The sequence below is a fragment of the Bos grunniens genome, chromosome 16 (genome assembly GCF_055505025.1).
Source record: "Bos grunniens cultivar Pamir isolate PY7600 chromosome 16, Bosgru_T2T1.0, whole genome shotgun sequence".
Lineage (NCBI taxonomy): Eukaryota > Metazoa > Chordata > Mammalia > Artiodactyla > Bovidae > Bos > Bos grunniens.
The window spans coordinates 76,440,757-76,456,499 of NC_141180.1; the positions used below are offsets into that span (position 1 = coordinate 76,440,757).

The 15,743-nt window shown below is 35.6% G+C and overlaps 1 protein-coding gene across 6 annotated transcripts in view; it reads left to right on the plus strand.

The window, feature by feature from the left end:
* LOC147357043 (complement factor H) overlaps nt 1-15,743 on the plus strand; it is a 109,825-nt gene that overhangs the window by 77,913 nt on the left and 16,169 nt on the right. For 3 of the 6 annotated variants that reach the window (XR_015143761.1, XM_086345582.1, XM_086345583.1), the window contains 2 exons: nt 3,169-3,351; nt 15,333-15,539. Coding sequence is in view for 5 of the 6 variants with exons in the window: in XM_086345582.1 (XP_086201708.1) it covers nt 3,169-3,351; nt 15,333-15,539 (390 nt within the window). In the remaining variant the exon portion in view is untranslated. Of the gene's footprint in view, nt 1-3,168; nt 3,352-3,439; nt 15,540-15,743 lie in introns of those variants that run through there. The other 3 variants (XM_086345585.1, XM_086345586.1, XM_086345584.1) reach the window with 2 other exon arrangements.

Consider the following 15,743-nt stretch of genomic DNA (forward strand, 5'->3'; position numbering starts at 1 on the left):
TTTGCTTCTTTGAAATATTCCCTTGATGAAGAATTCAGTTTCTTTAATAGGGAGTATGCTATTCACATTTTCTACATTGTCTTATCACTGTGTGACTGTTGCATTTTTCAAGAAATATCTCTATTTTACCTAACTTATGAAATTGATTGATGTAAAATCATTTCTAATAGTCACATAACATTCTATTTTTCTTTTAATCCTATAGTATATTGGGTAATCTCACCTCTTTCATTTTTGGTATTGAGAGTTGTTTCCCTCCTTTATTTTGTGAATAGAGTTTTGTTTTTCAAAATTATCATTTTCAAATTAACATTTTTAACACACATAGTTTCTTCCATTTCCTCTTGTGTCTAATTTGTATCTTGTTAATGTTCATGATTTTTAACTTTCTTAATTTTCTGTTTTCTCTTTTCTGTTAATCTTTCTCAATTTTTTCTCTCTTGTGGACTTAATTTTCCTTTTTTCTGATCACTTCATTTTAATTTTACTCTCTCATTTTTTAAGATAAAAAATGATAACATTGATTCAAACCATCCTGCTTTTGAAATCTAAGCCTGTAAAACTACCTTTTTTTACTTCTAAGTATTGCTTTACCTGTGCCTCAAAAATTTATAAATATGTATCAATTTTATTTTCAATGAACTGTATGTGAAATATTGTCTAATATTCATAGTGGCTTCTTTGATGTAACAGTTGTTTAGAAATGTGTTGTTTAATTCTCACATGTTTATGGATTTCTAAGTAGTTCAGTCTCCATTAACAGTAATACTGTGGTATGATTGTTATCTAGAGAGCTGCATATATTTACTGTACACAATTTGATGATTATCATCAGTGATTACATAGATAATTTATTCTTATTTATTTCTAATCTAATTCCCTTGTCATAGAACACAGTCTGTAAATTTTTAATATTTTGAATTTTATTCTTTCTTTGTTGCACAGCATGTTGTCTATCTTTGTGATGTTTCCATTTCATATAAAGTATATGTATATTCTAGTTTCTAGATCAGGTTAACATTGTTCATAGTGTTCTAAAATGTACCTATATCTTCAAATAGCTTTTTCTAGTTCTTCTATCCATCAGAGTAGGAATGCTCTCAGAATTGCTAACAAGTGGTTGTGGATTTGTCTATTTCTTCTTTCAGTTCTGCCCATCTTTGCTTCATGTACTCTGATATATTCTTAGATACATTATATATTTATAATGGCTTAGTCTTTGTGAATTACCTTTTTAATATTTATAAAATAGGTCTTCATAGTTTTCATAATATGCCTTCTCTGGAAGTCCACATTCATTTATTGAAATATAGCTAATTAATTTAAAACACCTGATTATTTTCATGTGATAAAAGAATTCCTCATCAATTTCATGTAATGAGTCCTCAAATTATTCTCTATAAATTAAAAGCAATTGTAAATTAAAAGAAAGCTAGATAAACAACTTATTCACCCATATCACAAAACTTGGAAATTAAAAAAAATTTTTTTCTGTGATTTACTGACAGAAAATATGTTAAATTAAGTAAGATGAAAACTGTATACTTTAGAATCTATGGTACACAGGAAAAAACAAAGATATGTATAGATTAAAACTTGATTTACAAAAAAAGTGAATTAAGTAATAGGTAGTACAATCTAGAATCCAGAAAAGAGCATACATCCAAAGAACACAGAAGGAAAGGAAAACTAAAATTAAAATGTCAATTTTTATAATAAGCTAAAAAGTATAAATAGCTGATTTGCAAAATATTCAGTTTACGGGGAAATGTAGTGTATAGACTAACTTTTGGAAGACTCTTAACAAATTAAAATTATTAGGACAAAAATGTTTAAACATCAGACATAAAAAAAAATAAATTCTTGAAAATACATTGATAAAAAGGTCAAAATAGTTAAAACAGAAATAAGAGAAATATTTGTGATGAAACATAAACTATTCCAAGTCTTCCCTGGTGGCTCTGATGGTAAAGAGTCCACCCGAGTTCCAGGAGACCTCGGTTCGATTCCTGTGTTGGGAAGATCCACTGGAGGAGGGCAAGGCAACCCACTCCAGTATTCTTGCCTGGAGAATCCAGAATCCCCATGGACAGAGGAGCCTGGCAGTTTATAATCCATGGGGTTGCAAAGAGTCTGACATTATTGAGTGACTAAGCACAACAAAGCACAAAAAATACTCCTATTGACTTAGATCAGAATAGAAAATCTGATGATATTACTAATGATGAATAAAGTATATTCAGTCAAATATGTCCCTGAATTTAATACAAAATGTTGGCTCCCTGAAAGGATTTATGAGTTTCCAGCCTATACTTGCATAGTGTTTCTAATGAAATAGAAATGAAGTATGACAGGAGAAAGCAAAACCAAGGGGTCATAAAGGGCTCCAAATTCTTCCAGGTGCATTCACGCAGTCTTCCCTCAGTTGAGCAGAACAGGTTTTGTCTTCAGATTATGAATTGGATATTTGAGGTATCTCTATTTGATGGACTCAGACACAGTTTACAGAGGGATCTTTTATACCCTCTGGTCACGTAGAGAAAGCCAGGCTTGCTAATCCGTTAAAGAAGGTGCATTCATCAGTGTATATATCGTTTAACAGTGCAGGAAAGCTAGTGAATTGTACCTTCAGGAGAGTACTGACCTGTAAACAATACACTCTAAATCCCAGTGAACCAATCTAACTCTTACCTTGTCCAAGAATCAGCATCACATTAATAGTTTATTAACTAAATGTAGTTTCTCATCTGGCTAATCAACTCCCATGGTAGAAAAATTGGTGAGGGCTTCAATCCAAGTCCAATATATCTGATCATGAAAATCTAAAAAAAAAAAAAAGAGACCCTGATAGCAGTTTTTCCTCAGTACCTATAACTGGGTGAGCAATTCAATTAGGGCATCCTAAAGGTTAGAAAAAATAAAATCTGTTTTACATAAATCATGCAAGATTGAGCACAGGAAGAATAAAAGGAAGAAACTAAGATCATGAGACAATGAACCAAATGTGATATACTGAAGTGCTAAACAAGCTTAAGAGTATAATTACAGAGTATCATATTATTTGATCATTTATGATATAACATTAGAGCTTTCTGTTTATTGAAAAAATTTCCTTTAATATTTGAACTTATGCTTTTTAATCAAGAAATCTAATTTTAATATTTTCAGAAGCAAAAATACAACTATGCCCACCTCCACCTCAGGTTCCCAATGCTTGTGATATGACAACTACAGTGAATTATCAGGATGGAGAAAAAATATCAATTCTATGTAAAGAAAACTATTTAATTCAAGATGCAGAAGAAATTGTGTGCAAGGATGGGAGATGGCAGTCAATCCCACGATGTATTGGTAAGTAGTGCATGCAAAGTTTGTTTAAAATATTCTTTAAAGAAGATTAATACTCCTCTAAGCTTTGTATCCTTCCATGGTGGCTCAGTGGTAAAGAAACTTCTTGCAACGCAAGAGATGCAGAAGATACGGGTTTGATCCCTGGATGGGGAAGATCCCCTGGGGACGAGGGTGAAAACCCACTCCAGCGTTGTTGCCTGGGAAATTCCATGGACAGAGGAACCTGTTGGGCTAGAATCCACTGGGTCACAAAGAGTTGGACATGACTAAGTGCCTGAGCATGCACACAATCTTTGTATGGATCAGCAGGATGAAGTCCTCTCTGTCTCTTCCAATTTATCTTGAAACAGTAAATCACAGTTTCAGTTTATGAACTGATGAACACTCTTTCACTTCTGATGTGAAATGCAGACAAACTCCTTGGTCTACTGTGCAAATAACAGATAAAATTTATGTTTATGCAAATTTTATTCTTAATGATCAAAGGACAAGAATGAAGGCACAACTGGGCTGCCCAGCCTGGGAGTCATGGTCCTGAAAAATAAGCCCCCAGAAATTCTGACTTAGAAGGCCAGAGTAACTTGTGCACAAGAAAGCCAGAGGGCTTTAGGAAACAGAGTTTCTTCTGTTCTTTAAAGGCATACAAAATCTCCCATACTCTGTGTCCCAGTGAAGAGGCATCAATGGGAAAGAGGCTTGGGTTAGACTAATTTGTTTACCTTTGTGAAACTTCTAGAGAGATAGAAGACAATTGGGATCATAGATACTGGTGCCAGCCATCATGAGAGACAAGTACCACTTTAGAGTTTTCCCTAACACACACATGCATAGCTTACTAGCACCAGAGACTTAACAACTCACCAGCATGACAGCACCAACCCCAGACTCCACTGGGCTCCACAGCTGCTACACCTGCATCTCATCCTGCTCTTGGGTGCGATATCACCAGCTCAAGTATGCTTAGGCCCTGAAGCCAGCTCCATCAACACTTCATCCTGCCTATGAGTGGGCTGGCAGCCACCACATGAGGCACAGTCTGTCAGCCACCTGGGGAGGAAGTGGGATCCTTTCCTACTAGTGCACCCAGAGTAGTTGGCATTGACACAACAGAAGGGCACCCCTATATCATCTAGATCTGCTGAACACATCCTACAGAGGGGAGCATTCTGTTGGGGCCCATAGACTTCTGCAAAAGACCACTTCTCTAAGATCAGGAATATACCTAACTCTTAGAAATAAACACAGAGTTAGGTAAAATCAGGAGACAGAGAAATGCATTCCAAATGAAGGAATAAGACAAAATCTCAGAAGAGTCACTAAACAAAGTTAAGCAATCTACCCAATAAAGCATTCAAGGTTAAGACCATAAAGATGTTCAGTGGACTCTAGAGAAGAATGAATGAAAACGGAATTTTACGAATAAGAAAATATAAAGAAGGACTAAACAGTGCTGAAGGATACAACAGCTGAAATGAAAAATACACTAGAGAAAATCACTAGTAGATTAGAGGATTCAGAAGAATGGATCAGAGATCTGTAAGACAGAGTAGTGGAAACTTCCAAACAGCATAGGAAAAAGAAAAAAGAATTTATAAAATGAGGATAGGTTAACAGACATCTGGGACGACTTCAGTACCATTCTCATTATGGGGATCTAAAATAGAGATCTATCCTGGAGAAGGTTCCATGTGCGCTTGAGAAAAAGGTGAAATTCATTGTTTTTGGATGAAATGTCCTTTAGATATCAATTAGGTCTAACTGGTCTATTGTATCATTTAAAGTTTGTGTTTCCTTGTTAATTTTCTGTTTAGTTGATCTATCCATAGGTATGAGTGGGGTATTAAAGTCTCCCACTATTATTGTGTTATTGTTAATTTCTCCTTTCATACTTGTTAGCATTTGTCTTACATACTGCGGTACTCCCGTGTTGGGTGCATATATATTTATAATTGTTATATCTTCTTCTTGGATTGATCCTTTGATCATTATGTAGTGACCTTCTTTGTCTCTCTTCACAGCCATTGTTTTAAAGTCTATTTTATCTGATATGAGTATTGCTACTCCTGCTTTCTTTTGGTCCCTATTTGCATGGAAAATCTTTTTCCAGCCGTTCACTTTCAGTCTGTATGTGTCCCCTGTTTTGAGGTGGGTTGGCCATAAAGCTAGCCTTGGTAAATTCAAAAAAATAGAAATCATTCCAAGCATCTTTTCTGACCACAATGCAGTAAGATTAGATCTCAATTACAGGAGAAAAACGATTAAAAATTCCAACATATGGAGGCTGAACAACACGCTGCTGAATAATCAACAAATCACAGAAGAAATCAAAAAAGAAATCAAAATTTCCATAGAAACGAATGAAAATGAAAACACAACAACCCAAAACCTGTGGGACACGGTAAAAGCAGTCCTAAGGGGAAAGTTCATAGCAATACAGGCACACCTCAAGAAACAAGAAAAAAGTCAAATAAATAACCTAACTCTACACCTAAAGCAACTAGAAAAGGAAGAAATGAAGAACCCCAGGGTTAGTAGAAGGAAAGAAATCTTAAAAATTAGAGCAGAAATAAATGCAAAAGAAACAAAAGAGAACATAGCAAAAATCAACAAAACCAAAAGCTGGTTCTTTGAAAGGATAAATAAAATTGACAAACCATTAGCCAGACTCCTCAAGAAACAAAGGGAGAAAAATCAAATCAATAAAATTAGAAATGAAAATGGAGAGATCACAACAGACAACACAGAAACACAAAGGATCATAAGAGACTACTATCAACAATTATATGCCAATAAAATGGACAACGTGGAAGAAATGGACAAATTCTTAGAAAAGTACAACTTTCCAAAACTCGACCAGGAAGAAATAGAAAATCTTAACAGACCCATCATAAGCACGGAAATTGAAACTGTAATCAAAAATCTTCCAGCAAACAAAAGCCCAGGTCCAGACGGCTTCACAGCTGAATTCTACCAAAAATTTAGAGAAGAGCTAACACCTATCCTGCTCAAACTCTTCCAGAAAATTGCAGAGGAAGGTAAACTTCCAAACTCATTCTATGAGGCCACCATCACCCTAATACCAAAACCTGACAAAGATCCCACAAAAAAAGAAAAGTACAGGCCAATATCACTGATGAACATAGATGCAAAAATCCTTAACAAAATTCTAGCAACCAGAATCCAACAACACATTCAAAAGATCATACACCATGACCAAGTGGGCTTTATCCCAGGGATGCAAGGATTCTTCAATATCCGCAAATCAATCAATGTAATACAGCACATTAACAAATTGAAAAATAAAACCATATGATTATCTCAGTAGATGCAGAGAAAGCCTTTGACAAAATCCAACATCCATTTATGATAAAAACTCTCCAGAAAGCAGAAATAGAAGGAACATACCTCAACATAATAAAAGCTATATATGACAAACCCACAGCAAACATTATCCTCAATGGTGAAAAATTGAAAGCATTTCCTCTAAAGTCAGGAACAAGACAAGGGTGCCCACTTTCACCATTACTATTCAACATAGTTTTGGAAGTTTTGGCCACAGCAATCAGAGCAGAAAAAGAAATAAAAGGAATCCAAATTGGAAAAGAAGAAGTAAACTCTCACTGTTTGCAGATGACATGATCCTCTACATAGAAAACCCTAAAGACTCCACCAGAAAATTACTAGAACAAATCAATGACTATAGTAAAGTTGCAGGATATAAAATCAACACACAGAAATGCCTTGCATTCCTATACACTAATAATGAGAAAACAGAAAGAGAAATTAAGGAAACAATTCCATTCACCATTGCAATGGAAAGAATAAAATACTTAGGAATATATCTACCTAAATAAACTAAAGACCTATATATAGAAAACTATAAAACACTGGTGAAAGCAATCAAAGAGGACACTAATAGATGGAGAAATATACCATGTTCATGGATTGGAAGAATCAATATAGTGAAAATGAGTATACTACCCAAAGCAATTTATAGATTCAATGCAATCCGTATCAAGCTACCAACAGTATTCTTCACAGAGCTAGAACAAATAATTTCACAATTTGTATGGAAATACAAAAAACCTCGAATAGCCAAAGCGATCTTGAGAAAGAAGAATGGAACTGGAGCAATCAACCTACCTGACTTCAGGCTCTACTACAAAGCCATAGTTATCAAGACAGTATGGTACTGGCACAAAGACAGAAATATAGATCAATAGAACAAAATAGAAAGCCCAGAGATAAATCCACGCACATATGGACACCTTATCTTTGACAAAGGAGGCAAGAATATACAATGGATTAAAGACAATCTCTTTAACAAGTGGTGCTGGGAAAACTGGTCAACCACTTGTAAAAGAATGAAACTAGAACACTTTCTAACACCATACACAAAAATAAACTCAAAATGGATTAAAGATCTAAACATAAGACCAGAAACTATAAAACTCCTAGAGGAGAACATAGGCAAAACACTCTCCGACATACATCACAGCAGGATCCTCTATGACCCACCTCCCAGAATATTGGAAATAAAAGCAAAAATAAACAAATGGGACCTAATTAACCTTAAAAGCTTCTGCACATCAAAGGAAACTATCAGCAAGGTGAAAAGACAGCCTTCAGAATGGGAGAAAATAATAGCAAATGAAGCAACTGACAAACAACTAATCTTAAAAATATACAAGCAACTCCTCCAGCTCAACTCCAGAAAAAATAAATGACCCAATCAAAAATGGGCCAAAGAACTAAATAGACATTTCTCCAAAGAAGACATACAGATGGCTAACAAACACATGAAAAGATGCTCAACATCACTCATTATCAGAGAAATGCAAATCAAGACCACTATGAGGTACCGTTTCACACCAGTCAGAATGGCTGCGATCCAAAAGTCTACAAATAATAAATGTTGGAGAGGGTGTGGAGGAAAGGGAACCCTCTTACACTGTTGGTGGGAGTGCAAACTAGTACAGCCACTATGGAGAACAGTGTGGGGATTCCTTAAAAAACTGGAAATAGAACTGCCTTATGATCCAGCAATCCCACTGCTGGGCATACACACTGAGGAAACCAGAAGGGAAAGAGACACGTGTACCCCAATGTTCATCGCAGCACTGTTTATAATAGCCAGGACATGGAAGCAACCTAGATGTCCATCAGCAGATGAATGGATAAGAAAGCTGTGGTACATATACACAATGGAGTATTACTCAGCCATTAAAAAGAATACATTTGAATCAGTTCTAATGAGGTGGATGAAACTGGAGCCTATTATACAGAGTGAAGTAAGTCAGAAGGAAAAACACCAATACAGTATACTAACGCATATATATGGAATTTAGAAAGATGATAACAATAACCCTGTGTACGAGACAGCAAAAGTGACGCTGATGTATGGAACAGTCTTATGGACTCTGTGGGAGAGGGAGAGGGTGGGAAGATTTGGGAGAATGGCATTGAAACATGTAAAATATCATGTATGAAACGAGATGCCAGTCCAGGTTCAATGCACGATACTGGATGCTTGGGGCTAGTGCACTGGGACGACCCAGAGGGATGGTATGGGGAGGGAGGAGGGAGGAGGGTTCAGGATGGGGAGCACATGTATACCTGTGATGGATTCATTTTGATATTTGGCAAAACTAATACAATTATGTAAAGTTTAAAAATAAAATAAAATTTAAAAAAAAGATGAACATAAATTATCACATTTTATCTTTCACGGAAGATTTCTCGTAAATAGATGTCCACTGCCTTGGGTTAACCTGTGTTCTAAAAAATCATTTAACATTTGAATCATTTGTCTGCTTCTGTTTGTAAGTCAGTAGTAATTAAGTAAAAATTAGTTGTCTGGTGCCTGGAACACTTGAGATTTATTATCTAAAATAGATTAGAATCCTATGGAGAAAATTAAAGCAATAATAAAAACCATTTAATTTCAAAATAAAAAAAAATAAAATAGAGAGAGACAGAGACTTACTTGAAGAAATAATAGCTAAACTTTTCTAACCTGGGGAAGGAAAGAGACACTCAGGTCTAGAAGTCAGACAGTCCCAAAAAGAGATGAACCTGAAAAGGTCCATACCAGGACACATTATAATTTAATGGAAAAAAAATTAATAATGTTGTTGTTCCAAAGTAAATGGCAATGGGATCATACTTATCAATAATTACCTTAAGTGTAAGTGGGTTGAATTACCCAACCAAAAGACAAAGACTGGCTGAATGGATGCAAAAACAAGACCCCTATCAGATCAGATCAGATCAGTTGCTCAGTTGTGTCCGACTCTTTGCGACCCCATGAATCGCAGCACACCAGGCCTCCCTGTCCATCACCAACTCCCGGAGTTCACTCAGACCCCTATATATGCTGTCTAAAAGAGACCCACCTCAAAACAAGGGACACATACAGACTGAAAAAATATTTCATGCAAATGGAGGCCAAAAGAAAGCAGGAGTAGCAATGTCAGATAAAATAGACTTTGAAATAAAGGCCATGAAAAAGACAAAGAAAGACACTACCTAATGATCAAAGGATCAATCCAAAAAGAAGATATAACATTATAAATATATATGCACCCAACATAGGAGCAGCTCAATACATAAGGCAAATGCTAACAAGTATGAAAGGAGAAATGAACAATAACACAATAATAGTGGGAGATTTTAATACCCCACTCACACATATGGACATGTCATCCAAACAGAAAATTAGCAAGGAAACACAAACTTTAAAGGATACAATGGACCAGTCAGACCTAATTGATATCTATAGGACATTTCACCCTCAAACTGTGCATTTCACCTTTTCCTCAAGTGCACAAGGACCAGTCTCCAGGATACATCACATCGTGGGCCATAAACTTAGCCTTGATAAATTCAAAAAAATTGAAATCCTTTCAAAGATCTTTTCTGATCACAATGCGGTAAGATTAGATGTCAACTACAGGAAAAAGAATAAGTAACACGATTCTTAATAACCAACAAAATAATGGAAGAAATCAAAAAGGAAATAAAAATATGCATAGAAACAAATGAAAATGAAAACACAACAACCAAAGACATATGGGAATCAGTAAAAAGAATGCTAAGGGGAAGGTTCATAGCTTTACAAGATTACCTCAAGAAATAAGAGAAAAATAAATATCCTAACTTTACACCTAAAGCAACTAGAAAAAGAAGAACCCCAGGGTTAGTATAAGGAAGGAAATCATAAAAATTAGGGCAGAAATAAATGAAAAAGAAACAAAGAAGATTATAGCAAAAATCAACAAAACTAAAAGCTGGTTCTTTGAGAAGATAAATAAAATAGACAAACCATTAGCCAGACTCATCAAGAAAAAAAGGGAGAAGAATCAAATCAATAAAATTAGAAATGAAAATGGAGACATCACAACAGACAACACAGAAATACAAAGGATCATAAGAGTCTACTATCAGCAACTATATGCCAATAAAATGGACAACTTGGAAGAAATGGACGAATTCTGAGAAAAGTGTAACCTTCCAAAATTGAACCAGGAAGAAAGAGAAAATCTTAACAGACCCATCACAAGCATGGAAATAGCACTGGAATCAAAAATTTTCCAACAAACAAAAGCCCAGGACCAGATGGCTTCATAGGTGAATTTATCAAAAATTTACAGACGAGCTAACACCTATCCTTCCCCGGTGGCTCAGAGGGTAAAGCATCTGCCTGCAATGTAGAAGACCTGCATTCAATCCCTGGGTAGGGAAGTTCCCTTGGACAAGGAAATGGCAACCCACTCCAATACTCTTGTCTGGAAAATCCCACACAGTCCATGAGGTCGAAAAGAGTCAGACAGGACTAAACAACTTCACTTTCACTTTTCTTTTCAACACCTATCCTACTCAAACCTTTCCAGAAAATTACAGAGGAAGGTAAACTCCCAAACTCATTCTGTGAGGCCAACATCACCCTAATTCCAAAACCAGACAAAGATGCCACAGAAAAAGAACACTAAAGGCCCATATCACTGATGAACACAGATGCAAAAATCCTTAACAAAATTCTAGCAATCAGAATCCAACAACATATTAAAAAGATCATACATCATGACCAAGTGGGCTTTTTCTCAAGGATGCAAAGATTCCTCAATATTCACAAATCAATCAATGTAATACACCACATTGATAAAATGAAGGAAAACAACACATATGATTATCTCAGTAGATTCAGAGAAAGCCTTTAACAAAACTCAACATCCGTTTATGATAAAAACCCTCCAGAAAGAAGGCGTAGAAGGAACATACCTCAACATAATAAAAGCCATATATGATAAACCCACAGCAAACATTATCCTCAGTGGCAAAAAATTGAAATCATTTCCCCTAAAGTGAGGAACAGGACAAGGGTGCTCACGCTCACCACTACTATACAACAGAGTTTTGGAAGTTTTATCCACAACACTCAGAGAAGAAAAGGAAATAAAGGACTCCAGATTGGAAAAGAACCAGTAAAACTCTCATGGTTTGCAGATGACATGATCCTCTACATAGAAAACCCTAAAGCCACCATGAGAAAATTATTAGAGCTAATCAATGAATATAGTAAATTTGCAGGATATAAAATTAATACACAGAAATCCCTTACATTCCTATATGCTAACAATCAGAAAACAGAAAGAAAATTTAACGAAACAATCCCATTCACCACTGTGATTAAATGAATAAAATACTTAGGAATAAATCTACCTAAAGAAACAAAAGACCTATACATGGTAAGCTATAAAACACTGATGAAGGAAATCAAAGATGACACAAATAGATAGAGAAATATACTATGTTCCTGGATCGGGAGAATCAATATACTGAAAATGAGTATACTACTCAAAGCAATCTATAGATACAGTGCAATCCCTATCAGTCTCCAACAACATTTTTTTTCACAGAACTAGAACAAATAATTTCACAATTTGTATGGAAATACAAAAAAACCTTGAATAGCCAAAGCAATCTTGAGAAAAAAGAATGGCACAAAAAACCTCAAATAGCCAAAGCAATCTTGAGAAATAAGAATGCACTGGAGGAATCAACCTGCCTGACTTCAGACTATACTACAAAGCTACAGTCATCGAGATAGTATTGTACTGATACAAAGCCAGAAATATAGATCAATGGAACAAAATAGAAAGCCCAGAGATAAATCCATGCACCTATGGACACCTTATCTTTGACAAAGGAGGCAAAAACATACAATGGAGTAAACACAATCTCTTTAACAAGTGGTGCTGGGAAAAGTGGTCAACCATCTATAACAGAAGAAAACTAGAAAACTTTCCAACACCATACACAAAAGTAAACTCAAAACGGATTTAAGATTTAACATAAGATCAGAAACTATAAAATTCCTCGAGAAAAACTTAGGCAAAACACTCTTTGACATAAATTACAGCAAGATCTTCTGTGACCCACTTCACTGAGTAATGGAAATAAAAGCAAAAATAAACAAATGAGACCTAATTAAAGCTAAAAGCTTTTGCACAACAAAGACAACTCTAAATAAGGTGAAAAGACAGCCTTCAGAGTGGGAGAAAATAATAGCAAATGAAGCAGCTTACAAAGAACTAATCTCACAATCATATAAACAACTCTTGCAGCTCAATACCAGAAAAACAAACGACCGAATCCAAAAATGGGCCAAAGCACTAAGCAGACATTTCTCCAAAGAAGACATACAGATGGCTAACAAACACATGAAAAAATGCTCAGCATCACTCATTGTCAGAGAAATGCAAATCAAAACCACAGTGAGGTACCATCTCCTGCCAGTCAGAATGGCTGCTATCTAAAAGTCTAATGCAGGAGAAGGTGTGGAGAAAAGGGAACCCTCTTACACTGTTGGTGGGAATGCAAACTACTACAACCACTATGGGTAACAGTGTGGAGATTCCTTAAAAAAATTGAAAACAGATCTGCCATATGAACCAGCAGTCCCACTGCTGGGCATACCCATTGAAAAAAACAGAATTGAAAGAGACACATGTACCCCAATGTTTGTTGTAGCACTGTTTACAATATCTAAGACATGGAACCCACCTAGATGTTCATCAGCAGACGAATGAATAAGAAAGTTGTGGTACATATGCCCAACAGAATATTTCTCAGCTATTAAAATGATTGCATTGGAATCAGTTCTAATGAGGTGTATGAAACTGGAGCCTATTATACAGAGTGATATAAGCCAGAAAGAAAAACACCAATACAGTATATTAATGCATATATATGGAATTTAGAAAGATGGTCATGATGACCCTATATGCAAGACAGCAAAAGAGACACAGATATAAAGAACAGACTTTTAGACTCTGTGGGAGAAGGCGAGTGGGGGATGATTTGATAGAATAGCATTGAAACATGTATATTACCATATGTGAAATAGATCCCCAGTCTAAGTTCGATGCATGAAACAGGGCACTCAAAGCTGGTGCACAGGGACAACCCAGAGGGGTGGGATAGGGAGGGAGGTGGGAGGGGGGTTCAGGATGGGGGTACACCCATGGCTGACTCATGTCAATGTATGGCAAAACCCACCACAATATTGTAAAGTAATTAGCCTCCAATTTAAATAAAACATTAATTAATAGAAAGTTGTTGTTCAGTTGCCAAGTCATGTCCAACTCTTTGCGACCCCATGGACTGCAACATGCCAGGCTTTCCTGTCTCTCACCATCTCCCAGAGTTTGCCCAGGTTCATGTCCATTGAAACGGTGATGTCACCCAACCATATCATCCTCTGTCACCCTCTTCTCCTTCCTGAGAAAAGGCAGTAGTTACCTACAAGGAGACCCTTACAAGTATCAACGTCTTCTGAAGAATATTTTTTAGGTCATAATGGACTGGCACAACATATAGAAAGTAATGAAAAAAACTTGCAGCCAAGACTACTGTATCCAGGAAGACCATATTGAAACCATACTGTGATGTCCCTTCACACATATCATAATGGCTACCATGAAAAGGACAACATCAAGTGTTGTCAAAGATGTGGAGAAAAGGGAATCTTTGTGCACTGTTGGTGGGATTGTAAACTGGCAGAGTTGCTATGAAAAAGAATGTGGAATTTCCTTTAAATTTTAAAAGTAGAACTGCCATGTGATCCAGCTATTCCACTACTGGATATTTATTCATAGGAACCAAAAACACTAATCTAAAAAGATTATGCACTCCAATGTTCATTGCAGTATTACACACAATAACCAAGGTATGGAGGCCACCTAAAGAGTCCACTGATATATAAGTAGATAAAGAAGGTGTTTTATACATACACACAATGTGAACTATGACTGAGCCATAAAATATGAAACATTTCCATTTGCAGCAACGTGGATGTGTCTAGGAAGTATTTATTCTAAGAGATGTAGGTGAGATAGAAAAGGACAAATGACACATGATTTCACTTATTTGTGGAATCTAAAAACAAAAGGAAAACATGCTCATACAGATACAGAAAATTAGTGAGTTGTTGCAAGAAAGGAGGAGGGGGTTGGCAAAGTAGGTACAGGGGATTTTGAAGTACAAACTCCAGTTATGCAATAAGGAAGGCAGGGGGATGTAATATACAGCATACAAATATGGTCAATAATATTGTAATACATTTGTTAGGAACTATTGCTACTAGACATACTGGTAGTCATTTTATAATGCATGTAAAAGTAAAAGCATTTTGTAGCCCATTTGAAGCTAACATACTGTTATACATCCAACATTTCAATAAGACATTCATTTCAAAAAGGATGAAGGGGCACATGGAACAAGTGGTAGTAGCATAGTGTTTATGGAGACAAATAGCTTGCAAGTTTCAAATATCTGTCAGTTTTAGAATTCTGTAAATTGTTCTGAGTATTTTCTTTTTATTCTTATTTTAAAATCCAAAGTAATATTTGATTGTACTAACATTTTTAATTTAAAGATTATATTTGTACTTTACTCTTTGACCTCTGTACTTCATACAGAAAAAATTGGATGTTCTCAACCACCTCAAATAGACCATGGAACCATTAACTCATCTAGCTCTGCAGAAGAAAGAGAAATACATGAACAAAAGCTGTATGCACATGGCACTAAGTTAAGTTATACATGTGAAGAAGGCTTCGAGATATCTGAAAATAATGTGATAATATGCCACATGGGAAAGTGGAGCTCTCCACCTCAGTGCGTAGGTGAGGACACTAGGCAAACCAAAATCTATTTTCAGTATCATTCATTAAAACTAATCAATTGTCATCAAAGTCATGAGACTTGATCCTTTAGTTTTCTAAATATATCAAGTAACATCTATTTATAGGTCATTTATATTAAAATAAAATGTATATATTTATACATTAAATCAAATTTGACATAAAATTAATCACTTTGTTATTAAT